This window comes from Corylus avellana, chromosome ca4 (assembly GCF_901000735.1).
Source record: "Corylus avellana chromosome ca4, CavTom2PMs-1.0".
Classification (NCBI taxonomy): domain Eukaryota; kingdom Viridiplantae; phylum Streptophyta; class Magnoliopsida; order Fagales; family Betulaceae; genus Corylus; species Corylus avellana.
This window is the reverse complement of record NC_081544.1, coordinates 30214357-30241632: the sequence shown is the minus strand read 5'-3', so window position 1 is coordinate 30241632 and position 27276 is coordinate 30214357. Positions and strand designations below refer to the sequence as shown.

The following is a 27276-nucleotide window of genomic DNA, read 5'->3' as shown; positions in this document are numbered from 1 at the left end:
CCGAGAAATAATAGGAAACGACAAAGAGTAACAATCCTCTTGGGGCAGATTTTCATTTATTGATATGTCATCTTGCATGCCTTTCTAATTAATGATCCAACACCCTAATTCAATACTTTAACAATCCCCTAACGCTCTCTTAACTTCAAAACCCACACCAAAGTTCTTTTTTTAAAAAAATTAATTATTATTTAATTAATACTTTAACACAGTTTATTTATGTGTGGACCAGAGTTTTATTAATTTTTTATTTATAATTTTGTATTTAGTTTTACTTGGAAAGCAGCTTTGTTTGGCTACAGTGATCAATATTTATTAATTATTGGGTAATTTGGGTTTTAATTATTTTATATTTGGTTTATTAATTAAGAGTATGTTCATGCATGGAACTGATTGTAAATGCCTGTAATAGTCCATGAAATGATGGTTGTGTACGTTCTCACTGCAGAGGTAAGCCTAATAAGTAAGCTATTTCTTTTTTGTTTTTTGTTTTTTTCCCTTATTTTGAAGATTTTCACGAGAAATTTTTGGTTTGTTTAAAATTAGATGGCTACACTTATTATGGCATTTTCCAAATATATAATAATATTCTAAGGTCAATTTTTCTGAATAATTGATGGTAATTGGTAAGTGCTTTTGTTAAATATAATATTACATCTATCAAAATAAACTTCCTTCTCATTGTTAAGAGTTTCCTCTTGATTTCTTGAAAGTGTGATGAGTCAAGGAAAGGAGTGATAGTGAAATAGGGTGGCAAAGCTTAGTCAGACTAACACGTCAGCAATGTCAGAAATAGGTAGTTGGTCCCCCCCAATTTTGTCTTTGAATCTCATTGTCATCATTATGATATATTCCTCCTAGCTACCTCCTGTCATGTAGTTTTTCAGCCATAGTCTCTCTCTCTTTCTCAATGAGGCCTATTTCACAAAGGCTTAGGTGGAATATCTTTCAGTAAATGTAATCTGTAAAGTAAATAAAAAAAAAAATACGTGCAATATTATCTCATTGGGGCCAATTGGTCTGGATGTGAATAAGTTTCAGTGAATTGAGTGTATGAAACAACAGCGGCGGTAAAAATGATTTTACAACTATTTTGCTCAACGGCTGGCACCATATATAAACACATCAAGAGAAAATTCAGGTGCACAACAATTGATTCTTTCAAAAAAAAAAAAAAAATTACAACTAGCACAATTACCAAAAGAAAATGAAATCCAAAGGCCGATACCACTGACAGAAATCCCACTGATGAATTACTTGAACAAAATTCACCATGACCTTTTCTGTTTGTAAGCAATAACTAGTTGCTGTATGCCCAAAATACAGAAGATACTTCTTATATTATACAAGTATCACTGTTGCAAAAATCACCACCAATGAAGTTGAACCTGCTTTGAATCTTCTAAGCAGTAGCTGTTTCAGACCTGAAATTCAAATATCCAGAACTGGTTTTTTCAGCAGACATCCATGTGTGCAAAAGCATATAATGCATGCGCACCGTAATGAAAGACGCATGAGGAGAGATAATTATCAAAACATTAAAGTATTTGTTATGCAGATCTGATGAAGGATATACATAAATGGTGTAATCTTAAAGGAAATGGGGTATTAATATTCATTGCAAATTTGACATGTGGTATCCTGCTCATTTGTAGCAACAAGGTTTTAATTCCAGATAGAATTGTATTTCAAATTTCACTTTTGTTTATCAAATACATATTATTGATTTCATAGATTGAGAAGCAGCCTGTTTTCGTCAACACCTACAGGCAAAAACTTTTTACACTATATGTGAATCCATGGCGATTAACTAACCTTGGTTTCTGATCCAAATTGTCCACAACCTCGCTAATCGCATGAACGATGATTTTCTTCACCTGTTTCAAGCAGAACAGCAATCAAAACCTCAAACACAAGATTCAAACATAAATGTTAGAAAGAAACTATTTCACATAATATAATTATCATAGCACAAAGTCCTAGCTACCTCGTATTTCAGCCAAACCCAATTGTGCTGAGCTCATTCCAAAATAAAAATAAAGTTAATGCACACCCAAGTCAACATTTATCGACATAAGCATCATTCAAAAGTGGATGAGGCAATTTTGCTACAATTTATCAAGAACTTGTGCACAGCAACAAAGTAGGTGCCAGTGCATTATGCACACTGCACACAAAATGATTATATGTAACAAAGTGGAGGTAGAATCATGGTAGTGGACTGCTGAAGGATGAGAGGTGATTTCTGGTGCCATATAGATGCAGTTAGCTCAAAATGAGGAGGGGTATGAGAAATGATGTATCACATAGTTGCGGTTGTGGGAAGAGGGGAACATTGTGATGGCAGCAATAATAGTGATCCGCAGCAGTAAATGAATAGTATTACTGAGGTTTCTTTGTTAACACTTAAATGTTTTATTCAAAATAAAATGATAAGACCCTTAATGATGATATTGTTGTATTGTTACAAACATTTTTTAGCCGTTGGTCATTAAAATTGCTTCAAATGTTTTTCAGTTTGATATTAAAAAAATTTCATGAGTTTTAATGTGGAAAAAAAACTATACTTTAATTGGTTTTACGTTGTTGACCGTTGGACTTTTATAAAGTTTTTATGGCTTGACCATTTGCTAACTAACATAACTTTTTCAGTTTTGACGTTGTGACCATTTGGTCATAAGATTTTTTTTTTTTTTTGTTTTTTGGAAAACCCACCAGCACCATATATATACACACATCACCATTTCTTTGGTTTAAGTGGCTTTTGAAATTTTTTACTACATTTGGTTTTTCGTGCATTGTATTAGTATCTGTTATTGCCGTCCACTAGCAACTATTTTGTTGTTATATTTCATAATTCACTTTTAAAAAAAAAAATAGTTGCTCTATTAGCCTTTATTCTTGAAAATGCATCCTTAACAAAGGTAGACGCTATAATCTAATTCTAAGAGGTTGCATGTCAAGGGATCTGATTGTATCGAATTATATATTCCAAGAGGTACAAATCAACCTTTAAGAACAATGCTCTTGCGTGATTCAATAGCATTGTAAGATCTTTCCATTCTCCACTTTTCATTTCATATATTTTATTTATCTTATTGTTAATTTTTGAATTCGTATTAATTTATTTCAACATTTTTGCACCATCCAAAATTTTGAAAGGCCTAAACTGAAACAAATAAGATCTAAGAAAAACCAGTAGCATAACAAGATCTAATTCAATTTCGGGAACCAAATTCTCGACACTTTTTCACGAGTAAAATAAGAAACCAAACTCTCAGCAGTACTCATGAAATAGCAAACTATTTGCAACATTGTACAATAAGCTCATGTGAAACATGCTGTGGATAAATGCAATGACATACCTCCAACTTGTCCTCTTTAGCCCTATGATCCTGAGGAAGTGTACGGAATTCCTCTGTCAATCTGATGCACTCACCAATATTTTCAGGTGAGACAAAGTCTAGTGCAACCTTTATGCATGACTGAATAGAAGAAAAAATTTAAATCGATCAAAATATATTTATATGTGTATATGGAAACATATCTATCAATAGAAATCAATTAGAGCAAGGGGCATTCCCCACTAAACCATTCCATTCCAAGTTAATGCTAACGTGTGTGCATTTGGCAATATGACTCTTTATAATAAAAAATAAAAAAATAAAAAATAAAAATAAAAATAAAAACCTAGAGAAAATGACATAGATGCAAGAAATACCAAACACAATGTAATTTAGGAATTAAACATCTCAAGCATACAAATGCATTGATACGATTGCAATACCAATGTAACATTTCACTCCGGCTTGGATTCAAGTTCATGGTTGTGTCAATGCATACATATATATGTGTGCATTTGGGCATATGTATTTGAATTGAAGCATCTAGCCATCAACACATGTTAGCTGTACGCCTGTACAGTTGAAAAGAGGTGAATATAACCATGATAAGAAATAATTTAAGAAAGCAATTCCTATTTTCAAAAGTGGAAGCATGAGGTAGATAAGCATGTCAATCAGAAATCTTCGAGGCAATTCCATAAGGACATCAATTTACATTTATTAGAATGAATATATGAATGTGTCGAATGGTGTGTAATTTTCCAAGGGTGTGAGGAGTGGTTTGTAAACCTCCTAGAAGAAGACTAGGAGCTTATTTGGGATTGCTTTTGAGAAATAGAGCTTTCAAGTCAAAAAGAATTTTTGGACAAAAGCTTTATTTTAAAGCTTTTGCCAAAAGTGTTTTTTGACCATTTTTAGGCTTCTTGAACCATTAAAAGCGCTTTTAATTTTTTTACCAAACGAATACTTTTTTCTTCAAACACACTTTTTGTGTTAAAAGCACTTTTAGGCATTTCAAACACAATCTCAAACAGGCCCTAGGTGTCCTATAGCTGTCAAAATATTCCCATACAAACATCTATAAATAAAGGAAGGGGATACAAAATGGAACAGCTTCATTTCATTTTCATAAATTATCCATTTTCATTTTATAGAATTCGTTACATGGTATTAGAGCATGTAACAAAATGTGCCAAGAACATACTCTTGGGTGCCTCATCTTCTAAAATCTTGTCTAATAAGGTAGGATCTTACCCAGTTAGCCCAAATAGATTGGTCACCATCAATACAAATGTGCCAAATGTATTTGAGCATAGCCACTCAGTCCAAACTTCAAAATTTGTAATCCTAAGACCACCCTCCTGCTTAGGAAGAAAAATTCTCGCCCAAGCAACCTTTGCCCCACCATGGCTGATGTCACTCTCCTTCCACAGGCAATTCTGAAGAATTTGCTCCACCATCTTAATCACTTTTAGGCAAAATGAACAAGGATGACCAATATGTCTGGATGGCAAAAAGAATGAAATTAATTAATTGCAACCTGCTTGCGCAAGACCTCCAAGATATGAAAGGGGCTATGAGAAAATAGTAATAACAAGTCATTACATATTTTCTCTTCTCCAAAATGGCTTACAAATTGGAAATATGCTTATGGACCCAATTTGCGGCCCAAGAAAAGCATGGAAAAGAATGGCCGAAACGGCTCATTCGACTGACCGAAGGAAGAGAAGATACTTCATTTTTAGTCGCCATTGAAATCCCAAATTCAAAGAGACGTCGATGCCTTTTTCGCGGGGATCCTCTGCTCAATATCTATAGTGAGCAGCTGGAAACCTCCACTTATTATAGACTTAAAAGTAAATCCAAATACTTTTGAGGCTACCTGAAAGCAGTAAGTTGGCCTAGTCTCTCGCCCATCCTTCGCCTTCTTTAGCAGACAAGTTGAAGCATTCAACAGTTCTTCAGCCTACCACCTTTCTTTTTCAAGGTTGAGCTTGTTCAATTGAAGTTAATGTTATGCTACCCTTCCCTTGTTCAAGAGAAAGCAAGAACTTTCTTTTAGCTACCGGCCCAAACAAAAGAGATTAGCCTCTTGATCGATCAATTGATTGGATCAAAGTACAAAGCGGTTGATTGAAGTGTGAGATCACCCCAAGACTAAGGCTGTGCAGACTCCATGAAAACCAGTAACCACAACCAACACTAGAAGTAACAACCAGCAAGCCGAAAATACAACCCGACACCAAAAGATCAACCAGCAACTATCAAATTTTAGCAAAAACAAACAGTACCAAGAAACCAGCAAACAACCAAGCACAACCAACAGCAAAGGTAAAACAAGAAACTAAATGTGCTGGATGAAACAGAAGAAACAGAGACTAAAAGTGCCTGACCTGACTAAAACTAGGTAGTATATAACTACCAGAAGTCTGAATTTGGACAAAAGTAGGTATGGCTTGGCCGAAATGAGAATGTACCAATTTAAATTGGAATAAACTGACCGAGTGTAACACCCTAACCTAGCCAAAGACCCTATTTTTTAAACCCTATATCTCCTCACTAGTCAATCCTCCTCAATCTCCACTCATCATATCTCCTCATCAACCCCGGTCATCAGATCATCTCTCTCGTATGGTTGTCCTTCTTGGATCTCTTGTTAGAAACAAGTAACAATTTTCATTTTTTTATTGTTCCTCTATTTTCCTTCAATTTTCTTTTAATTTTTCATGCTTTTATGCTGATTGGCCTTCTTGTTGTGATATTGTAACGTTTTGTGGTCTATTAGTTATGGGGTGTGTTTTTTGATAGTGTTGGTTCTAGTGGGTCGCATTTATCGGGTAAGTTTGATTATGGGGCTTAGTATCCAATCATGGGAATGCAAGTGCAGAAGATTTGAGGTCGTGGAGGCCGAAGGTGGTTTGTGGGCACTAGCTGGTCATGATTGGCAAGTCTGAGGGTATGGTTGTTGTGGCATTTGGGGATTTTTCAGCCACATCTGGGGTAAGCTCACAAACCACCCCCAACGAAGAGGACATCTCGACCACCCCCTCTTCAAGCCCCTTTTATTTTTTATTATTATTATGGGTGACACATGTCATAATTTCATTCGATTTGACATGGCATACTAATGGAATCTGTCAAATTTTTTTACGAAATTTAATAGTAGGGAATAGTTTGTTATTATGGCATACCCTAGAGAGCTCTCATAACATTTGGATTCCACAAGAAACTTATTACAAATCAGGTAAAACAAAATGTTACAAATCAGGTAACATTTTGTGTAATTTTCCTTAATTTTATTACAATGTTGTTTTAGTTTTCTTTAAATTGTTGTGTGGTAGTTATTTGTTTAATAACCTCTTATAAATTAGTAGCTTTAATAGATGGGCGAATGAGAGGGCTGAAAAAAGAGTTATAAAGAAAAATGGTTCAATTTTACAAGGAAACCTGAATATTTACTGCTGCCAGATTGTACTCAAAATAACCTACGCTATTGCCCTCAAACCTAGCTCAAAAAACTGATTCTTTTTTCAGCCGTCAGCCAGCTCATAAATCCCAATTAAAACCCAAAATTTCCCTTCAGCCGCCAGTACTTTCAGCCCCATATACACCCAACATGATGTCTTTCTCAGAGTCATTTGATATGGTACCTTCTACAAGTGCATTTGCATGACATTTGGACTCATTTTGTGCATACTGTTTCTGGCTTGCAGACTCTTACAATTGACTCAATGATGAGGCTAAACAGAATGACATTGGGAGAACAAAATTTCCCCAAAATACACTTGAGACACTTTCTACTTCAACTGGCAAACCTAATATGATGCAAGCAGTAAACCCACTGCAACAGGCAAACTGGACCATAAGATGATAATCAAGAGTCAAGGAATATTTAGTTTTCCACTGGAATGGGTACATCGAACCATGAATTACGTTGGGATAAAGAAAAAGTGAATGTTACAAGATGGAAAAAAATAATAATAATAAGCATATATAAACCCACCAACTTAAAAAATTCTCTAATTTCACTTTTATAGGCCATCCTATGTCAAGCTTAGAAAATAAATAAGCATGACAGATGTATTTTGGGGGAAAAGGCAGCACAATAACAATTTACAGCCTTTTTTTTTTTTTTCACATGTCCGCACAAGGAGAGGGGCATTCGAATTAGTGATCTCTGCTTCATTGAACTATCCCTTGGGGACAATAACAATGTATAACTAATAACTAGGCACTTCAAATTCATATCCCATTTTTTATAAACTAAAATGAAAAAAAATAATAATAATTTGCTTTACCTTTAAGTTTCTTACTTGATGAGGACAACCGGCAGGAATAAAGACAGCATCTCCAAGTTTTTGGACGAATGTCCATGGTTCAATTCCTATATGATAGCATAGTAGCATTAAAATATGAAGAAGATAAAATAAAAGAAAATGGACTGCCGCATTCAATCCCTATATACATACACGTGAGAGAGAAAGAGTCTAAAAGGAACTAACCATATTCCTCCTTGAGCTTCCTTTTATGATCCAAAGTGAGATAAAAGGTCTGATCATGTATAGGATGAACAACCTATACCGCCAAAAGATATGATAATTTCCATTAAAAAAATCTAATAAACATCTGTAATCACGCATGCACAGGTATATACATATCAATCAGTAATACTGGCTGAAACACACAGGAAAGATAATGCAACTCCTAGCCACAATTCATGAAATTGACCTGAATTTTTAAACATAATGACTTATTTTGTTTTTTCAGCTCTCTAACTCCATCACTGCTATATCCCAATTTGTGCTATCCAATTCAAATTTCCCATGGTTCTCTTTTATACAACAAGATCATAGCTATTTTAAGAGATTAAGAATATTTTTAGAGAAAAATGACATATCCAGACTAGTTTAAAAAAAGTAATATCATTCTTAGGTATTTTTAGGCAACTAAGTTTCTCTTTCAACCATCAACTTTTACTTGCTAAAAATACTTTATCACCAACTTGTAGTATTTCCAATCAATAGGGTTATTTGAATCATTACAAAAGACAAAGTAAAACACCATTTCTCTTTTGTTAAATTGTAAATTAAGCATCTGGTGAGCTCAAAACCACAACTTCATCATCAAATTATTACAAGGGGAGAAGGTGCTATTTGAAGTTAAGCCCATTCACAATGTCAGGATGATTGACCAAAAGAATAAAATACTCTGAAGTAATTTTACCACGACCAATATAAAGCAACAATCATCAAGAAGAAAACATTAGTTAACGCTTCATCATAATTCGAAAAGAAAAAATCATTGCAAAAATTTAATTAACATTGCTTGACTAAGTTACCTGCTGCAATGGACAACAATGAATGTGCCTAAATTCCTTGAAGTGCTTTTTAAGATATTCCTGGAGCTTAGGAACATCTTGTCTCCGAAAAATGTCCCACAAGGCACCACCCTCAGAAGCTTCTAAGCCTTCCAACTTATTTCTAGAAACTCCAGGACCACCACTCCCATCATTGTTATTTTGATCGACTTCTGCCTCAGTCTTTTCCAGCTCTGATCCCCTCAAAGAATCATTATCATTCATCCCAGTATCACCAGTACTACCAACAAGTTGAAAAATAGGAGCAGCAAGTTCTTCAGTTACATCTTGGTTTTGATCACCAACTTCACTAAATTTATCATCATCACTTTTACAAGATACACCATCAGAAATATTATTCTCAACTTTCCCATCCACAGCCTTAATATTTCCAAAGAGTTCAATTTGGTCTTGCTCAAAGTGTTTCTTTTTCAACTCCTCTATATTCGCAAGATCTTCATCTCCAAGCGTAACTTCGGCCATATGTGTCAAAACATTTACCTGAAAATGTGAATTTAAGAACAAAAAACATTAAAAAATCAAATGAAAAAATATAAGCCTAATCTTTCTTTTAACTCAAATACAGCCACTAAAAAATGCAAGGATTAACCGAGGAAATCAATCAAGTAATCAAACTCAACTATTTTATGATTAAAAATACAAAGAAATAAAAACCTGGCCCAACACAGCCCAGCTGACCTAAACTGTGTTTTGACTTGATCTTGATGCCCATTGAAACCAAGCATAGATGTATGTGTCTAACAAACTTAAAACATCTTTTTTTTATGAATAATAATTTATTGAAAAAGAAGAAAGGCTGAACAAACTATAAACTCCACACCATATTCAATTTTAAAGGGTTATAAAATGTCTCTGTTATAAAATTTATCTAATTAAAGCATGGAATCATATCATAAAGCATTTCCGATGGACAATAATTGACAGAGCTCACAGGGTTCACCTAATGCCAGCCCTTACCCAATTCGTCAGGTCCTTACGTATACTTCCTTTAACCTTCCTTTACAAGTTAAAAATAAAAAATAAATAGATCCATGCAGTACCCAAACAGTACAGGAGTCTTCCTCAGGGGAAGACAAGGTAAAGAGTAAGTTTCAAAAAAAACCAAACATACCGCATCAGACATATCACAATGAAGTTTAGTGACAGAGTCTCCACGGCCAAGTTCCTGAGCAAATCCGTAAGCAATATAGGTCTTGGGACCCAAATCTGGCTTTAGAGATTTCTCAGGCAATTTGACAACAAGATTTAGAGGGCCCTTCTGTGGATGGGTATATTCCTTAAATGGCAAGCAAGAGAGAAACTCAGTACAATGACGTGGCAAACGTTCTTCAAATAAATTAGATGGCGGCCAATCTTTCAGTTTCAGTATCTGGGGCCACTTATCACGATCGGGTCGAAATTTGTTATACCCAATAAAGAACTGGTGGATATTGATAGGGCCCTACAATTCAATACAAGAGTTAATATCACAAAGCAAAATCATCACCAACTGAAACAACTTTTACTTATCATATTCAACCCAGATGGACATGAGGAAAAAATAATTATTAAAGAAGCGCAAAAGCTCATAGAAACCAGATAAAAGTTAATGAAACAATTACCCATTAAATACAAAGATTAGGCATTAACAATCCTTAAAGAGAATGAACAGCAGGAACATGGTGGACCTAAAATTTTCAAATAGAGACTGAAAGGATGGATAAGAGAAGCAGTTATCATGATGTTCCCTTCAAAATCAATCTAAGGACGGAACACGTGCAGCTGCTGATTCTAGAGTGCCAAGTATTGATTGTTAATGGCATGGGATACTGATGAACAAGTTGCAAGTCAGTGCTTCCTTTTTTCAGTTATTTGGATTAAGAAAGACAACTGTACTCAGCCCTTCTTTTTATTTCTTCCACTTCCAATCCTTGTACTTGAAGAACTTTCGAACATGTTCTCACAAAAAATGATAAAGTTATCTAAAAACAATAATTAGACACAAAACATAAAATCAATTATAAGCAGTTAAACGCCCAAAAGTAAGATGCTTTCACATATAAAAAAGGACTAAAATGAACTAACCTCACACCAATCTAAGCAATCAATGGCCGTGACTTCCAGATCTCTATCATGCTTGATATGTTTCAACTGACGGACTGCACGCCACATAACCAGTGGTTCCCAGCTTAAACCAGATGCAGATTCAAGCACACAGCTTACAATCACAGGCTCACCTCTGCTCCAATGCCACTGGAAATGCTTCAAATCCCCATGGTCTATATCTTGTGCCCTCGGACAATATAAGTAGTTGTCATCAGAATCTTCTCGAGAAGCCGCTTTCCTTAACTCACCATTGCTTAGGTCAACATCACCCACCGAGTTGAAACACAAGCGCTGCTGTGAAGGAATTGCAGCCACATCCATGAGTTTGTAAGTTCTGGCAATTTCTTCTGCTTTTCTCAGCAACTCTGAAACCAGGTTTTCTGCGAAAATACATCTTAATTCTAGAATACAATGACCACAACCACCCATGTCTTCTGGAGGGCAAGGAATGCTACCATCTTTTTCCGCTTTCCACCAAGATTTTGGCTTCACGTGATCCTTAGGGCTAGGCTCAGTAGACATTTTCACTTTTTTCTCCTTTCCACCATGCAAATAGTCAAATCCCCGGTCAATATACTGCATAGTCACCTCCCCCTCGCCTCCCTGCAGGTGTCCGTCACGAAGCTCTTGACAACAGATAAGGCAGAGATCAAAAGAACATCTGGGACAGCTTCTGTGGAAATCAAAAATAGAAGTTTTGCAGTTGTTGCTGAAAAGGCAAGAGGTGACAAGGTAACATTAAAACATTTACAAAAATATGGAACAAATGGCAACAGAAATCATTTCTAAAAAAGATCTTACCAGTACGTACGCTCATCAATTGGGCAATATGCCTGTTCTATCTTTAACTCTGGAAGTACTAACCCTACCAAATGAACACTCCATAAGCAAACCCAAGAATACATCCAAAAATAAATAAATTTTAAACTGAGTATTACGATGCAACCATGAGTAATCAAAATTAACATTGACCCACATCAAGGTGTAGACAGAAGCCAAATAATATTTCTCATCAGCCAGTAAATTAGCAATTTTTGCATTTCTGAGAAGTCAGCCTCTGGTTACCCAAAAAAGGAGAAGCTAGCCCTCCGATCTAAACAGACTAAGGAAATCTGTTCTCTTCCAAACTAACTAACAAGATGTGTACTGCAGATGAGTTTCTAAGCTTATTTGACAAGGACTGAAAGAATATACCTTGTATTTTAGCCTCCATTTCCTTCTCGATCATTTGTTCGTCATTAATCCGTCTCAAAAATGGAAGCAATGTTTGTAGCACAAACTTATAACACTCAATTTGCACATCTTTACTGACCTCTAATTCTAAGTTCTTCAAATTCTGCAGCAAAAGATAAAAAAATTTGTTGATCTTGACAAACATAACATAACTACTTCAAAAGAAAATACCACCAATTCATGAGAAGTGAGGGGGGGAAAAAGAACTAACTTTCACAGGTACATCCAATCGCAAGCAGGCTTTGCAATTGCAAATTCCACGGCATACTGGACAAGACTCGGCAATAAAATCCTCCACTGTATCAGGATACCTACGCAACACAACCCAAATAGTATTCGCAATTACAAAAACAGAAGCTCACGCGTTTAATGAAACCAAGTAATTCACAATGGATTGGCTCATTTCAAGATTAAAGCCATGATTTTCTGCCAAAGTATAATAAACCAAGATCACTTCAATTCAAAGTGCCAAGACTACCTATACAAGTTAACCACACCAATTTTGAAATTGAACAAATCCTCCATACTATAAGCAAATCTTCAAGAAAGAATGTCAGCCAGGCAAAACTCACAGAAACAGAAGAATTAAAAACAGAAAAAAGATTTTTTTTTTTTTTTTTTGGTAACTTGAAATCTGATAAACAGGGGAGAAGACAATCGACAAGTATAACGGAAATCTATCACAGAACAAACATAACAGGAACGACAGTCACACCATTCTGAAATTTAAACCCATAGAAACAGCAATCACGCAACCGATGAGAGACACTAAAAGACAGGAGGAGGATGTCATCTTAGGATTGGCCCATTTAAAAAAAAAAAAAAAAAAAAACGTTAACTGAAGGGGCACTATACAAATCGACAAGTTACTAGAGAAAACATAAGAAATATATAAACAAACTATTTAAGAAAAAGAATAAAAGAAATGAGTTACCATCTAGTCAAGCAGGGGATACAATATCGTTTCCTCTTACATTTCTTGCACCGAACAACCCGGCCATTATCATTCCTCTGACACTGATGGCACATTAAGGACTTCTCTTCAATCCACTATTGAATACCCAAAGTAGTCAGAAACAGAGCCACAAATAGATGACACTGTAATTAACAACGAAACTTACCTTTGAATCCCGTTTACTTGTTGTAACCGTGGCTTGGTTTTGAACCTTCTCCTTTGCATTGGCAATGTTGGTCTTCTTCCTTGGCCTTCCAAGAAGCTTCTTACCTCCATTAACTTTCTTAGCAGATGAAGTCTGGTTTTGCCCTACTCTCATCCTCTTCCTTCCACGCTTCTTCACCACAACCCGATCTTCATCCTCATCACCTTCTTCGCCCTCGCCCCAGCTTTCGTCATAGTTCACCTTCCTGGCCACATTTCTGAGCCTGTCTTTCAAATAACCACCTTCACCCTTCTCCCCAGCCCCAGAATCCCGCTTTCCCACCACTTTCCCCTTCTTCCGACCCCTCCGACCGGGCCTCTTCACCCCCTCATCAGCAACATTCACTTCCATTCCTTTCCCGCCATTTAGCTTCTCCAAAACCCCTTCCTCTCTCTTCCCCTTCTTCACCGCCTCCACTCCTTCCCCCTCCGTCTCAGCACCGCCATTACTTTCTCTCGCTTTCTCCGTGCTCTTCCGCTTTCGACCACGCGCCATTAGTATCACCAACAAAAAAATAAAAAAGCGACTTCGAGAGTAGCAAAGAAGAAGAGTGTGGTGATCGGAACGGACCAACCAGCTTCCCGAAACTCTGTGCGTTAAATGTTTATTAATTAGTTTTTACTTATAGAAAGCTGTTTGGGGGGGAAACTCCGCATGGGATTTTGAATGTTTAGCGCCGAGACTAAAAATTATTACATCTTTAGGGTTTCCATTTCCAACTAAACGTTACGTACACCACTTAATCGTATCATACCAACCTTCTTCTATCTAAGGAAGATAATTCTTCCGTCACGGAAGAAGTAAACAAAACATACGAAAAAGTAGAAGAACCAGGAAAGTGAGTCGTCAAATTGTACGGTGTGGTGGCAGGCATGTCAATTGTCAAATCACCGATGGGTTGAGCAACGTGCCGTGGCCTTGGATTTGGAAAGGATTCAAGGGAGTAGTAGTGAGAGAGTTGGGCCTCGACGGATCGGATTCTTACAATTCTCTTGTTCAAAATTATTAGCTGTTTTTTTTAGTAAAATTATTAACTGTTAGTATAATGAATGTAAGAATATTTTACCGTTACCAAGTAATTACGTTTTTTTATTATTATTATTTTGAATAAAAGGTGACATTTAGCAACTTATTAGAATAGGTTAAGATAATTTTTTTTCAAACCAATTTATCTAAATGAACAAACTGTCACTTGTCACACTCAGCTTGTGAGCTACCACTTTCTTTCTTTCTTTTTTTTCCATTAAAAGCTGGGCAGGGGAAAACGGGATGAGAACTTCCATTTTCCTTTTTAAAAGAAAACGTATTTAGTTAAAATTGTTTTTAAAAAAAGTGAAATAACAAAAATACCACAAGTTTAGAAACTAATTACTTAATAACCTTGAATTTTAAAATGGACAAAATAAATAAAGCCAACGAAAAACAGCCACAAGTAAAAAAAACCACACCCAACATTTAGGGGTGGTTGGCCAAGCCACTAGAGTGGTTAAGTCATCCCTTAGAGCATTATTATCAGCCTTACCAAATTTTATTCACCAAAATAATTAAAAGTATACTTTTTTTAAAAAAAACACCCTAATAGCATTACTATTTTAAATATCAACTTTTACTATTCTATTTAAATATTATTTTTCAAATATTTTTTCTTCTTTTTCAAAGAATAAAAAATTAGAGATAAAATTTATATTATTTTATATTCATTTGGTGAGTGAATAAAGTATTTATTTTGGGTTAAAATGGCGAGACTTAAAATAGAGAATTTTAGCCACTTTCATCAAATTGCCTCACCAAAATAACCAAAAAAATAATTTTAATGAGGCTGCAAAAAATGCTCTTTTGGGGGTAAAAATAGCAAGCAAACAAAGTTAAATCTAACATAATCCGTTTAGTTCTAATGGCATTATTTTTTAAGGCCATTGTGTTCGGAAGGATTTATTTTTTGGTTTAAAAAACATGGTACAAAGGGAAAAGAGATTTTATGTTTTGAAGAGTGTTTTATGTTATTTGATAGTGTATTCGTGTTGGAAAAACAATCAAAAAAATAAAGATATGGATTAAGCCCTCTCCTCTATCTCCTGACTCCAGCCACTTGGAGCATCTCCAAGAGAGTAGTCAAATGCATGAAAAGAGCTAAATTTGGTTATTTTGAGCTAAATTTCATCTCCAGCAGAATGGTTAAACTAACTTTTTTTTTTCTTTTTTCTTTCTTCTTTTTTTTCCAACATGAACAGTGAATAGGATCATTGTACACAATAGAAAAGTTTTTTAACATTATTTTCTCTCTCCCCCTTTCTGTCTCGCTCTCACTCTCTCTCTCTCTTCCTCTGGTCTCTCGTTTCATTCACCCATTCACCCAAACCAGAAGCTTAGGCTGAATGCTCTGGTACGACTAGCATAACAGAAACTCCAACACCTGACGTTGGGCTCCTTTGCTAGTCCCAAGCAAAAGATTTTTTTGGGAAATCCTGGGTTTGTTTTGGTTTAGATTTTGAAACCTGATTCTTTATCTGAGTTAATTTTTGTTTTGATTAATTTAACTGGGTTATTTTTGTTTTGATTAATTTTGCATGTCTGGGGCTTATTTTGGTTTGGGTTTTGAGGGACTACAAAGGCCATTCGGATAGTGGGAAGGTGAAAATTTTGGATGGCAGAGATGAAGTGGCAATGGGACACGGTTGGTTTGTAGCACGGTGTTTGGGCGAGAAGAAAATTCAGGGGAGGAGCGGGTAGAGAGAGAAGTGGGAAAAAAATAATATTTAAAAAAAGTAGAGTTATAATAAATAAATCTGTTAGTTTGCATTAAAAAATTAGTAGCTAAAATGTAAAAAGGTGCACTTTGAGTGGCTAAAATAGCCACGCTTGCTAGAGATGCTCTAAGTGGTAGCTGACAAGTTCTTTTTCAGCTATGACGCATGCGCCTCTACTGGGTTCTCAGAAGACATTTCACAAACTTTCCAATGACTTGTTTAAACAAAATATTAAGCACAACTGCAATAATGATCATCAAATTCAATCTCTAACCAAAGCTGATATCATAAACAGTGATCAGAAACAACATGATTTTTTGCTAAGAAAACATTAGACTAACAGAACAAACTGAAGAATTATCCGATTGTATCTTTCAAGCTCCAACAAGATTGAAAAGCGAAACAAAGTAAAACAAGACCAACAAAATGCATTTAGAAAAGAGAAGTTCCCTTTCCCTTCTTATCTCCGCCAATTTCAAAATGTTTGCACCTCTGCAAATACAGGTCAACAACCAAGCATTAGCAACAAAAAAAAAAGACAAAGGAACAAGGAAGCCAAAGAACAAATGCAATCACTAACCTTGATCGCATGCTGGGACACATGCTTGCAACTCTGGCACTGCAACCTCAGCACAATCTTCTTGGTAGTCTTGGCCTGTGGAGCAAAAAAATAAGTAAATATTAAAATCCAACTTTAATTTTCATAAATTTCTAATGAAAATGACAAACTATAATTTAATTCATCTCCTAATGGTACAAGAACAATTCTAGACATCCCATATCTTTCAAGCTAAGCATCGATTCATGCAAGGTAAACAAGTGAACATTAAATTTACACCTTCTTGTGGAAGACGGGTTTGGTCTGTCCTCCATATCCAGATTGCTTGCGGTCATACCGCCGCTTTCCCTGAGCAGCAAGGCTATCCTTACCTTTCTTGTATTGTGTAACCTTATGCAAGGTATGCTTCTTGCATTCCTTGTTCTTGCAATAGGTCTTCTTCGTCTTAGGAACGTTCACCTGCCAAACACAGGATATCATTAGATTTAAAGGGGGAAAAAAAGGACTGAGAGCATTACAGATTAAGATAAAAGCACAATCACATCCCAAAAATTTAAAGCAGCACATCATAGTACAACAAATATAAAATGACCAAGAAAAAAAATATTTAAGAAACACAACCATAAGAAATCACTGAAACAATACCATAATAAATTAAATCTGAATTCTTTTCAACTTGATTAGCATTCTCAATTCAAGGCGAAAACATCCCCTACTTTCATAAAACATTTTTGATCAAGTAATTCTCATGGTTTTAACACACATCTTGAAATCTTGAATAGCACCCTTTTGTGGCACTATCCTCTAAATCTGGCTAACATCTATGATCCTTCTAGTTCAATTTAAAATTTCGGACACTCTTCCAGTTAAACTGTCCACGTAAACACAAGCCTTTTAAGTCATGTTGGACATTGTACCAGCAATCAAAGCATAACCCCAGGATGTCTCCAACATTCTTATTCTAAAACCCATCCTTGCAATGTTATCTTCTACGCAATTCATCTGAACTTAACCTCATCTCGACTTGATTATTGAATAGGTCTCTTAACTGCCTAAAACTTTTGAAGCAGGTGCTCCAGTGCACAAAGCTCAACATTTGACCATACCATTTCCAGTTATTCCATTGTTTGATAACTTTTTTAGTCCCAGTAATAGGCATTCATCATTCTTGTCAAAAAGGAGAATGACACTAGATTTTAAAAATCTAGTTTTTTAGCTATTCCTCTAAAAAAGGAGAGGAATAGCGATTCACCATTTGATCTAGAGCTCATTGGAATTAACACTAGATTTTTGGCTCTACAATACTACTTGTCTTTTTGTTTTAGCTAGCAAATAGCAGTCTTACAAACATCTCTATGAAGAAGACAAATCAAACGTAAAATCTAAACTTTGATACAAGGAATAATAAACACACGCATAACCACCGCATAACCACCAAGTAATATCCGAGTATGGGCAAGAAATAATGTTTGATTTGCCAAGAAAACGGGAAAATATGAGTTCTAACTCACGATTTGAGTTCTTTTTTTTACCAAAAACGAGAAAATCAAATGGTTGTGCTCGGTTTGATACATTTAAATGGCGGGTTTCAGTTTTATCCGCTCCCGAATATCGAAAAAGCTCATAAACAAAATTTCGGATTCATTCCCTCTTCCCACGTTTTCTCAGCAGCCAAACACAACATAGGGGGATGCGCAAAGCAAAAATAGGAAAAACAATGACCCACTAATCCAAAAGACAAAACAACAGATCGCCACGAAGTAAGAAATACAAACAAGTAGTAGAGATCAGACAAATATAATGCTTGAAAGGTCCGAAATCGAGAGAGAGTACCATGGCGAAGAATTGAGGTCTGCGCTGCTTCAGAAAACCCTCGGCGGTGAACAAAGAGGCTGCGAATAAAATGAGTTGGGCTTTATAGGGGCGTGTACAGAGGGCAAAGGCTAGGGTTAGGGTTTTGTTCGGCTCAATTATATACAACCTCCGACCCATTTGTTCGGGTCAAAAATAGATCCAAACCGACTGAAATAATGGGTTTTAATTTTTTTTTTTTTTTTTTTTTTTTTTGTAAAGAGGGAAATGTTTCTTTTTTAACTATAATTAACCTCCCCAAACTACACGCTATTTGCAAATAAGTCCCCAAACTTCTTAAATAAACACATTATTGCACATGATACGGATGTGCTAATTTTTTACTTAAAATATTTAAATTACCCTTCAAAATTTTATATCACCCCTTATCAAACAACCTCCAAAACCTTATAAGGTGGCTTGGCTACTCCTCGCTATCTTTGTGTGATTAATAATTGATTAATGCTAGGGATTATTTTTTATTCTTCTAAAGTTGATGTAACTTTTAAAATCATCATTAAATTTTAAATGAATCATACTTGAATTTTGATCCAATGGTGATTTTAAAAGTCATTTCTACTTTAAGAGGATAAAAAGATGGTCTCGATGGTCTCTAGCATTACTCTTAATAATTAGATTTTGTAATTGTAATGTTTGAGTTCTCAACAAATTTTGAAATAAATTAGTAGGCTTCAAGTATTCTAAAACTATATTTCTTTATTCTACTTCTTCTTGCAAATATTAGAGATGCTATTATCCTTCTCCTCTAAGGATCAATAATAATGAATGTATAATATCTTATTAGATATTTGACAGAGCAGAAGAAGGGCGAGGCACTCGTCAGTTACAACAAGCTACCCAAGTTACAGCTAGATGGCAGAAACCGTCGGAAGGTTTTTTTAAAGCTAAATTGGGATGCTTCCATTGATGGGGCTCGACAAAGAATGGGGATTGGAGTAGCGGTCCGAAACCATGAAGGTGTCCTGCTGGCTTCCCTGTGTGCAACTAGAGAACTGATCACGAATTTTGGGACTGTGGACTCCCTGACTGCGTGACACGCAGTAGAGCTTACACAGTGGCTAGGATTTAGGTAGGTTGTTCTAAAAGGAAATGCATTGGGGATTATTAATATCTTTAAACTGGATGGAGAATGGCTAGGTAATTATGGTTATGTGATCCAAGATGCCAAACACATTATGGGGTGTTGTCGGGAATGGAGGGTTAGCCATATCTATCGTGAGGGTAATGGGATAGCTCATAGTCTTGTGAAGTTGGCACTTTCTCTAGGCCAGGATATGTTGTGGACCGATAACTTCCTTGTCTGTATTCAGGAACTTGTACTTGCTGAGCAAGGTTTGGATTAATCAATAAAGTCTACCACTTTTCAAAAAAATAATAATAATAATATCTTATTAGAGTGTATAAGGAAATATAACTGATGGAATGTATTTTTTATTTTCAATAACAAAAAGCTGTTTTCGAAAACAGCATCCAAACATGGCTGCAAACTTTTTTCTATATTTGAATCAAATCCAATATGATATAATATTATAATAATATAAGTAATTGTCCACATAAGATAAAGAAATTTGGGTGTAACTATTGTGAATTTGGTTAACATACCCACACGGCCAACAAAGGTTACATACCATGGTTTGAAACTGGTCCTATCGCATCCATGTAGTAGGGGTTCTATGGCCTGTTTGAGAATGTGTTTAAGGGGTCTAAAAATGTTTTTAACACTAAAAAAATTCGTTTAACAAAAATAAAAAAACTTATTTTTATGGTTCAAAAGACCTAAAAATTGTCAAAACACACTTTTGGCGAAGTTTTTGCCCAAAAACTATTTTCGACTTAAAAACTCTATTTCTTAAACGTAATCCTAAACGAGCTCTTACCCCCTTTACTAGTAAAGTGCACTCCAAGCTTAATAAAAGTGATAAAGTCAACTACACAATATACACTCCCAATTTGTGGGATATTGGAGGCTTAAGCCTAGGCCATCGCAGGGGTACTCACACACAAGGATTGGTACATAAACATGAAAACAATCACACCATAATCACTATAAAAAGGTAAGTCCAAGGAATATAAAAGGAATTTTTGGCCCTAAGCTAAAAAATTATACCAAAGAGCATTTGTATTTGTCTATTAAATACTATTAACTTAAGTATCGGAACCATCCCCCCATTGGTACTCTCCAGCCGGCTTTATTAATTTAAGTATCATAAACCATCTCCCATTATTTCATTTTTGTAAGGGCAATTTAGTCAATTAGTTGGCACTAGGAAACTGTTCTACGAGTAACAAGCCAAGTGATTATTTCATGTAAACTTTCTCCATTTAATCATCATATAACAAGAAATTTTGAACATTCAACTAAAACAAATGTTACTCAAATTAAATAAGAAGATAAATTAACACCGGAATAAATTAAGGAGATTTTCACAACCAAAAAAGGTATTCTTCTAATCAATACCATGCCCGTATACAATCTCTAGGGGAAAATACATTTTACCATTTTAAACTATCAACATATTTACACTTTTAATCTTAATGTTTAAAAAGTAACATTTTACTCTCCTAAAGTATCTGACATTAACATTTGACTCCCGCAAAATATATTTTACCCATGGAGTATTTTGAGTTGACACTTTACCCTCGAAATAACTAAGACTTTTGAGTAGATAAAGTGTCAATCTAAAATACTTCAGGAGTTAAAATGTACTTCATGGGTGTCAACTGTCAATGTTAATACTTTGGGAGGTAAAATGTCACTTTTTAAACATTAGGGTTAAAAGTGCAAATAGGTAGATAATTCAGATGGGTAAAGTATATTTTCCCCTATTACCAACCAACCATATATTTAAAGGGGGAAATACATTTTACCCTCCTGAAATATCTACATATTTGTACTTTTAACCCTAATGTTTAAAAAGTGACACTTTACTCCTTCAAAGTATCTGAGATTGACACTTAAACCTCCTGAAGTACATTTTACCCCATGAAGTTTTTGAGTTGACACTTTACTCTTGAAGTAACTAAGTTTTAGGGGGGTAAAGTGTAAATTCAAAATATGTCAGGAGGTAAAGTGTATTTCATGGGGTCAAGTATCAATATCAAATACTTTGGATGGTAAATTGTCACTTTTTAAATATTAGGATTAAAAGTGCAAATGAGTTGATAGTTTATGAGGTAAACTGTATTTTCTTAACTTTAAAATGTATAGTGATTAGTGGATTTATTATTTTTATATAAAAAAAAAATCTGAGCAAATTTATTTATTATATGAAGTTATGTAAGGATTTTAATAACTTTTATTACACATCAAACATCCTTGAATAATTATAGAATTATTGTTGAAATGATTTTTAGTGGGTGGAAATTTGGCGGTATACAAATCCTTGACATGTATGATAATGATAACGATCATGATTTTGAAACGTGTTTTTAATGGAATATATATATATTTAAAATGTGTTTTATGTTTTAATGTTAGTTAATAGTGTTTTTCTGCCACGTAGGCAGCGTCTCTGCCTTCTTCGTTTCAGTGCGGTTATATATATGAAAACGTCGTACAATACGTGTCGTTTCCATCAAAATGTCGTCGTTCCTTCGTCTTTTCGTCTGCACGGCTATGGCCTATGGGTGAAGTCATTCACCTTGCCAGACGACAGCTCTTCGTTTCTCCGATTCATCATTTCTCTCTCAAGCTTTCCCTCTCTCCACCCTAATTTTGTGTTTTTGTTTTTAGATCTGATTCTGAAATTTCGTTTGGTAGGTGTTAATGGATGCGATTATGAGTTTCTCGCTCTCAAACAATTTCTCAGAAACCGAATTGGAATGAAACCTTGGAGACGGGAAGCCGCATAGACGAGACCCGCTGCTATTATTTCCACGGTGAAATCTACGTCCCTTCATTTCCTTTTCCATTACTTAAAAATTTTAGGCTTCTATTGAATTTGGAAAGAACGAAAAACAAATCATCTATTTCTTAGATTAAGGTGGTGGTATTTTCTAATTAATGTGGTATTTGGTGAACATTTTTTTAAAACCTTTTGTTTATGGTCTTTCTTTTGTTATGGTGGAGCATCCAATTTTTCCCTCATTAGTTGTGATTATTTGTTTATTTTCCTGCATTAGTTTACTTTTTATGATTGTTATGAAAATTTCAAATGCATTGGTCATTGTGTTAATCTTTTACATACGTTTTATATTTTTCTTTTCTCAATAAGACAAAGCTTATTACAAAATGGGTTCAAACCCCTTGAGAGTTACTTTTACCCACCGTAAGACACGAAGTTATATATGTTTGTAACATAGATTGTTCTTCTTCTTGAGCTAAATTATCTGACAGTTAATAGTTTGTTTGTGATTTGATTTGATTTGGTTAAGTTTTTTACTAGGTCAGGTTTTATCAACCTGGGAGTACTTTATCAATCTATATTATAGGACAAAGTTTCTTTCAAACTAGGTTGGAGAATTTCTTATGTTCGTCTCTTAACATGTGAGAAATATGTGCTTTTTTAATAGCATTAAAATTGTTTGCGGAAATTATATTCAAAAAGTGCTTATGTTCCCAGAATCTTATGAATACTGAAATATAACTGCTTTGTACTTTTAATGGCTTAATAATAGCTAGAGTACTAGCCATACCAAGATAATTATGATTATTGAAAATCTGCATTGTCTATATGATTAGCATAACTTTGAATTACATTTGTAACTATAGGTACATCACAACATCTTTGGTTTCCTGAAATCCCATGCCTTCTAGGTTGTATATAAAAACAAATGGTTAATTATTTTTTTATACATTTGAGTCAAAATGCATTAGACAAAATAAAATAAAAAATCAGACAGTTACCTTGTGTTCCTGGTGATTATTTGAAACTTAAAGAATTTATGTGAGAAATTATCTACTTTATGAATATTAGGAAGTTAAGAGATTCCTTAGAGGAGCTCAATTCCTTTTTCTTTTTTTTCCCTCTCTACTTGGACAACTGCTTATTTAGCTCATTTAATTATTAACTTTTCACATTTCCTTGTTCTCTTTTCTCTTTCTTTCTAGGTGTTCTCTTATATACTCATTGTGTACTAGGGTTGCACCCCTCTGCGCTTTTGATATATACAACATTACTTATAAAAAAATTTTAAAAAAAAGGAAGTTAAGAGATTTCTTATGAAAATTGCATGCTACTACTGTAATATTCCTATAAATTTGCAGTTTCAGTCCCTCACAATCCTTGGTAGATAATAAAATTAATGAGCACTGTAATATAACAAGAGTAAGTGTTTTAGCTTTGCCACCTCTGTCTTCAATTTAACAATAGTCAGTCATACTATAGTCCTGGTATTGATTGTACTTAAAATTTCCTGCAATATAACAGAAGGTTAAGAAGTTCTTTGACTGTTTGAGTGTGCAGGAGTTTGGTAGAGGAGAGGCTGGATTTAGAGAAGATGATGCTTGGGAATAGGTTCACTATTTGGGGTTAAATTGCCAAAACATTTAATTGATGCAACTGAGTGTATTGTACAGCAGAGAAATTAGAATGCTAAAGAGGGAGAAGTGCTGTTGTTAATTGCCAGATGACATATTAGCTCTCTTTAAATGCATGTTATCAATTGCCCTGGCACTATGTTTTTTCTCTGTAGCTGTTCTTAATGTGGTTTCTGAGCTATGCATCCACAGATATGTTGAGGTTGTGAATTTGTTGGCATAGTCAAATTGCATAGAACTTAGCTCATTCCCTGTATTCTTGTCTTTGTTTAGAAAAAAGAAATGGTAAATGTTCTATTGCTTTCATTATGAAGTTGTTCCAGATAAATTCTTCCAATCCTGAAATTTATTGCAATCGTATTGGTTTTGAGGAAATCAGAAGAAAATAGTTGAAGTTGCCCTGAACAAAACAAAGACAATTATTTTTCAGACCTTTTTGCTCCATGACTTAATACATATGTATTTTTGGATTGTTGAGAATTAGAAGGAAAAAGGGAAAAGAAAAATAAATGAAAAGAGTATAGCAGCAGTAACATTTGAGAGGAAAAAAAAGGTTATAAATAATCCATGTGTGAATTGGGTGTCACTTTCTGTCTTTTGTGGTTTATTATTTACTCTATGTTAGCCATAAGTTTTTTCTGATGATTTGAATGAAAAATAAGAACAGGTTTCCTTGTTATATATTTTGACATCAATAATGCAATGTATTTTGTAACCGAGGCTTTGGGAATTTCTCAGTTTAGATAAAGGTGAGCAAGAGATTTCAGTTTCAAGGCCGAAGTTTAAACCACTGCTTTCATATATTAGAGAAGTAAAGATTGGTGTAGGGAAAAGATGGGAAGTTTATGGAGGGAATAGAAAATTGAAAGTTTTTGTCTATTAAATTCAGTTCATAGCTGAGGAAAGAAAGAACAATGTGAAATTTGACTCTCTCAATTTGTCAGTAAAAATGAAGATAGCCATGGTTTGATCAGTATTGGCTGATGCTGACATTTTGTATATGCCTGCAGCAACTTACAGGAGAAGACAAACTATTGAGAAGATTGGGTTTTAATATTGCCTTTTCTATATGGGTGCCGGATTCTAGTCTATTGGAGATTTGTTCTTTCGGCTCTAATTGGACGATACGATCGAGCTTTTTGTTTGGATCTTTATGGTTTAGATGCTGATCCACAGGCATATCTATCAATAAAGGCTTCTTTTGAATACGATGCATACCTTTTCTGGGGAAAAAAGGTGCCATTCTTCACCTTTATGCCCTAATTCGCCCCAAGACCAAAATAATAAAAATAATAAAAAATATATTTAAATGAACAAAAATGAAAAAGAAAAAAAAGAAAGAAAGGGTACTATCTCAAAAAATAACAGACAAAATCAAGCTTACAGAACTAGTACTATAGACATTTATGATTTATCTGCAGCTTATTTACACAAAATGCCATGCCGCTCACTGTAGTACAACGAATACGTCAACAGCTGATAACTACTACAAAGTTCACCCAATGCGGTGGTTCCTTTCAAGAAATCCTTCCAAGACTACTTTCTTCTTGTACTCCTCAGAATCATAATCCTGATCGAGTGAATTTGGATTCTTTTCCACGACATCATCAGATTTCGTCACATTTCTTAAACGTGGCACGAAATAAAACCACGCCGACGTACAAAGAATGGCACATATCCGACCCCAAAACAACATTATTATTAAGGTTACCATGATAATAGACAGACCAACCAACGGGTCAAGTTTCTCGGCTGATCCATCTATTTTCCGGGCTGATTTCTTCACCGTACCTCGAGCGATCGTTGATGAGGGGTTTGCTACCCGTTTTGTTTCAAGTAAAGGCGCGGAGTGTGAAATCGCAGCGGGTCGAGTGGGCTTGGGCTTGGGCTCCGGTGAACCGGGTTGGCTGCACCCGGCTCTGATGGCTTCTATTTTCCGGCCGAAAGAGCACCGTTTTTGACACGTGTCGTCCTTGGAAGCATGATTCACACGATCACGTTTTTCAAGGATGATGTTCTGTGTTGGTCCGTATGCTGTCTGAAACAAAAAGTACCAACGTTTTTGTTCTTTTCAAAAACCCAAAAAAGGAAAGTTAACAAAAAGAGAGGCACCATGTGTATGATTAAAGAAAATACAAACGAACACAGATCGCATACCTCTTCACGTTTTTCCTGAGCGGCTTGATCTGAGGCAACTGGCACCACCACCGGAATCCGACTTGGCAGCTGATGATTGGTTACCCAAGCACGAGGCTTCGACGCCGTGAGCTTGTCGGACTTTGACTTCGACTTCGACTTCGACGCCGGAAGTTTGTTTTTCAGATTCGCTTTCTCTGACAGAGTGGCTTCGACCGGCACGGTTTTGGCGCCGGAATTCTTCATGCAGAACTTGGACGGAGAATACCAACGCCAACGCGTCTTCTTCTTCTGGCCATCGGATCGGGTAATCTCATCGGGCCTTTGGTCGGAATCTCCGCTAGAATATCCAAAGCAGCAGCGTAGGAAATGGGTGGTTGGGGATTTGGTTTGATGGGTTTTCTTTTGGGTTTTGGCCATGGAACCCGCAGAGAGGAATCGGCATGGATTAATGGGAAGACTACTGGCACGGTTGGGTTGGGTCACTATATCTGAAATTCCTGTAATAAATGTTGACAAAGAAATTAACAATTTTTAATCCGTAGATATTATATATATATAAACATTACATTTTGATTTAGTTAATTCGATTGGTAGTAAATGCATTGGTTTTGGAGGGACGACTTGGACTTGGTGGCTCAGTCGCAGTCTTTACACGTTTCCACCTTCTAGGTTGCCTTGTTCAACACCGAAGTTGCCAACTGGGCAGGCTTTGGCGCGTGAGTTGGTTAATGACCAGTGGCGGCTGGTACAGTTGGCGATTGGTGAAGTTTTTACTTGTCCACGTAGCATCTCAATTATGAGCCCCCTCCTCCTCCGTCCTTTTTGAGGAAGATTCTTTCATTAAAAAGCTCAACTTCTCGGAATCCCACGTAAAAGTAAAAGGGTCCCCAATACCGTTGAGCAATAATGATTATACCTTTGGGATTTCCGAAATGACGGTGAAACCAACGTGTAATATTCGAAATTACTCAACAAAAGAATAGAATTTCCATTGTTACGTTCTCTTTCCACTCGGTTATTATCAAAAGGATTATCAAAAACTAGCTATCACATCTAAGATCCTATGTTATCTGTTATTATACAAAAAAAAAAAAAAAATCAACCATATTAATTAATTAATTAATTATTAACCAGTCGATTTTTAATATCTATTAAATTTGAAGTGAATAGATATGATCAATGAGAAGGCACTTTTAAGGAGGGAGAAAAAAAAAAAAAGTTGAAACGGGAATCCACGTCTATTTGAAGGGGACCGAAAATAAAAAAAAAAGGCAACCTTTA

The 27276-nt window shown here is 35.3% G+C and overlaps 3 protein-coding genes and 1 long non-coding RNA gene across 11 annotated transcripts; 1 reads left to right on the top strand and 3 right to left on the bottom strand.

The window, feature by feature from the left end:
* Positions 1–1015: 1015 nt before the first annotated feature.
* On the bottom strand, positions 1016–14042 carry LOC132177591 (lysine-specific demethylase JMJ25-like). Of its 8 annotated transcripts, none has more exons than XM_059589969.1 (13): positions 13161–14038; positions 12974–13089; positions 12251–12350; positions 12001–12142; positions 11608–11671; positions 10786–11515; positions 9833–10162; positions 8683–9201; positions 7847–7919; positions 7658–7728; positions 3366–3485; positions 1816–1877; positions 1016–1424 (listed from the first exon to the last, which is right to left on the bottom strand). In XM_059589969.1, exons 1-13 carry the CDS (start codon positions 13692–13694, stop codon positions 1403–1405), a joined length of 2883 nt encoding a protein of 960 aa, XP_059445952.1. In that variant the 5' UTR covers positions 13695–14038; the 3' UTR covers positions 1016–1402. The 8 variants fall into 8 exon arrangements, 6 of the variants coding, with proteins under 6 accessions (XP_059445952.1, XP_059445949.1, XP_059445951.1 ...); XM_059589966.1 differs by having other exon boundaries at positions 7643–7728; positions 13161–14037; XM_059589968.1 differs by having other exon boundaries at positions 7643–7728; positions 11608–11665; positions 13161–14037.
* A 2165-nt stretch (positions 14043–16207) lies between these two features.
* Positions 16208–18492, bottom strand: LOC132178558 (large ribosomal subunit protein eL42). The gene is made up of 4 exons (XM_059591000.1): positions 18339–18492; positions 16785–16964; positions 16527–16601; positions 16208–16438 (listed from the first exon to the last, which is right to left on the bottom strand). Exons 1-4 carry the CDS (start codon positions 18339–18341, stop codon positions 16379–16381), a joined length of 318 nt encoding a protein of 105 aa, XP_059446983.1. The 5' UTR covers positions 18342–18492; the 3' UTR covers positions 16208–16378.
* A 3395-nt stretch (positions 18493–21887) lies between these two features.
* LOC132179997 (uncharacterized) lies at positions 21888–25064 on the top strand. Its single transcript, XR_009440001.1, has 2 exons — positions 21888–22256; positions 23783–25064. It is a non-coding gene; the product is annotated as an uncharacterized LOC132179997 (long non-coding RNA).
* A 73-nt stretch (positions 25065–25137) lies between these two features.
* LOC132179996 (uncharacterized protein At5g23160) lies at positions 25138–26489 on the bottom strand. The gene is made up of 2 exons (XM_059592832.1): positions 26014–26489; positions 25138–25894 (listed from the first exon to the last, which is right to left on the bottom strand). The coding sequence occupies exons 1-2, from the start codon at positions 26410–26412 to the stop codon at positions 25352–25354; spliced, it is 942 nt and encodes a 313-aa protein (XP_059448815.1). The 5' UTR covers positions 26413–26489; the 3' UTR covers positions 25138–25351.
* Positions 26490–27276: the final 787 nt, after the last annotated feature.

Coding starts and splice junctions, on each gene's coding strand:
- LOC132177591 (XM_059589966.1), bottom strand. CDS start 13,694: ATGGCGCGTGGTCGAAAGCGGAAGAGCACGGAGAAAGCGAGAGAAAGT. Junction 7,729..7,846: donor GAAGCTCAAGGAGGAATATG/GTTAGTTCCTTT, acceptor GCTATCATATAG/GAATTGAACCATGGACATTC. Junction 1,425..1,815: donor AATTTGGATCAGAAACCAAG/GTTAGTTAATCG, acceptor TTTGAATTTCAG/GTCTGAAACAGCTACTGCTT.
- LOC132178558 (XM_059591000.1), bottom strand. Junction 16,602..16,784: donor AACCCGTCTTCCACAAGAAG/GTGTAAATTTAA, acceptor TTTGCTCCACAG/GCCAAGACTACCAAGAAGAT. Junction 16,439..16,526: donor TGTCCCAGCATGCGATCAAG/GTTAGTGATTGC, acceptor CTGTATTTGCAG/AGGTGCAAACATTTTGAAAT.
- LOC132179996 (XM_059592832.1), bottom strand. CDS start 26,412: ATGGCCAAAACCCAAAAGAAAACCCATCAAACCAAATCCCCAACCACC. Junction 25,895..26,013: donor CTCAGGAAAAACGTGAAGAG/GTATGCGATCTG, acceptor TTTTTGTTTCAG/ACAGCATACGGACCAACACA.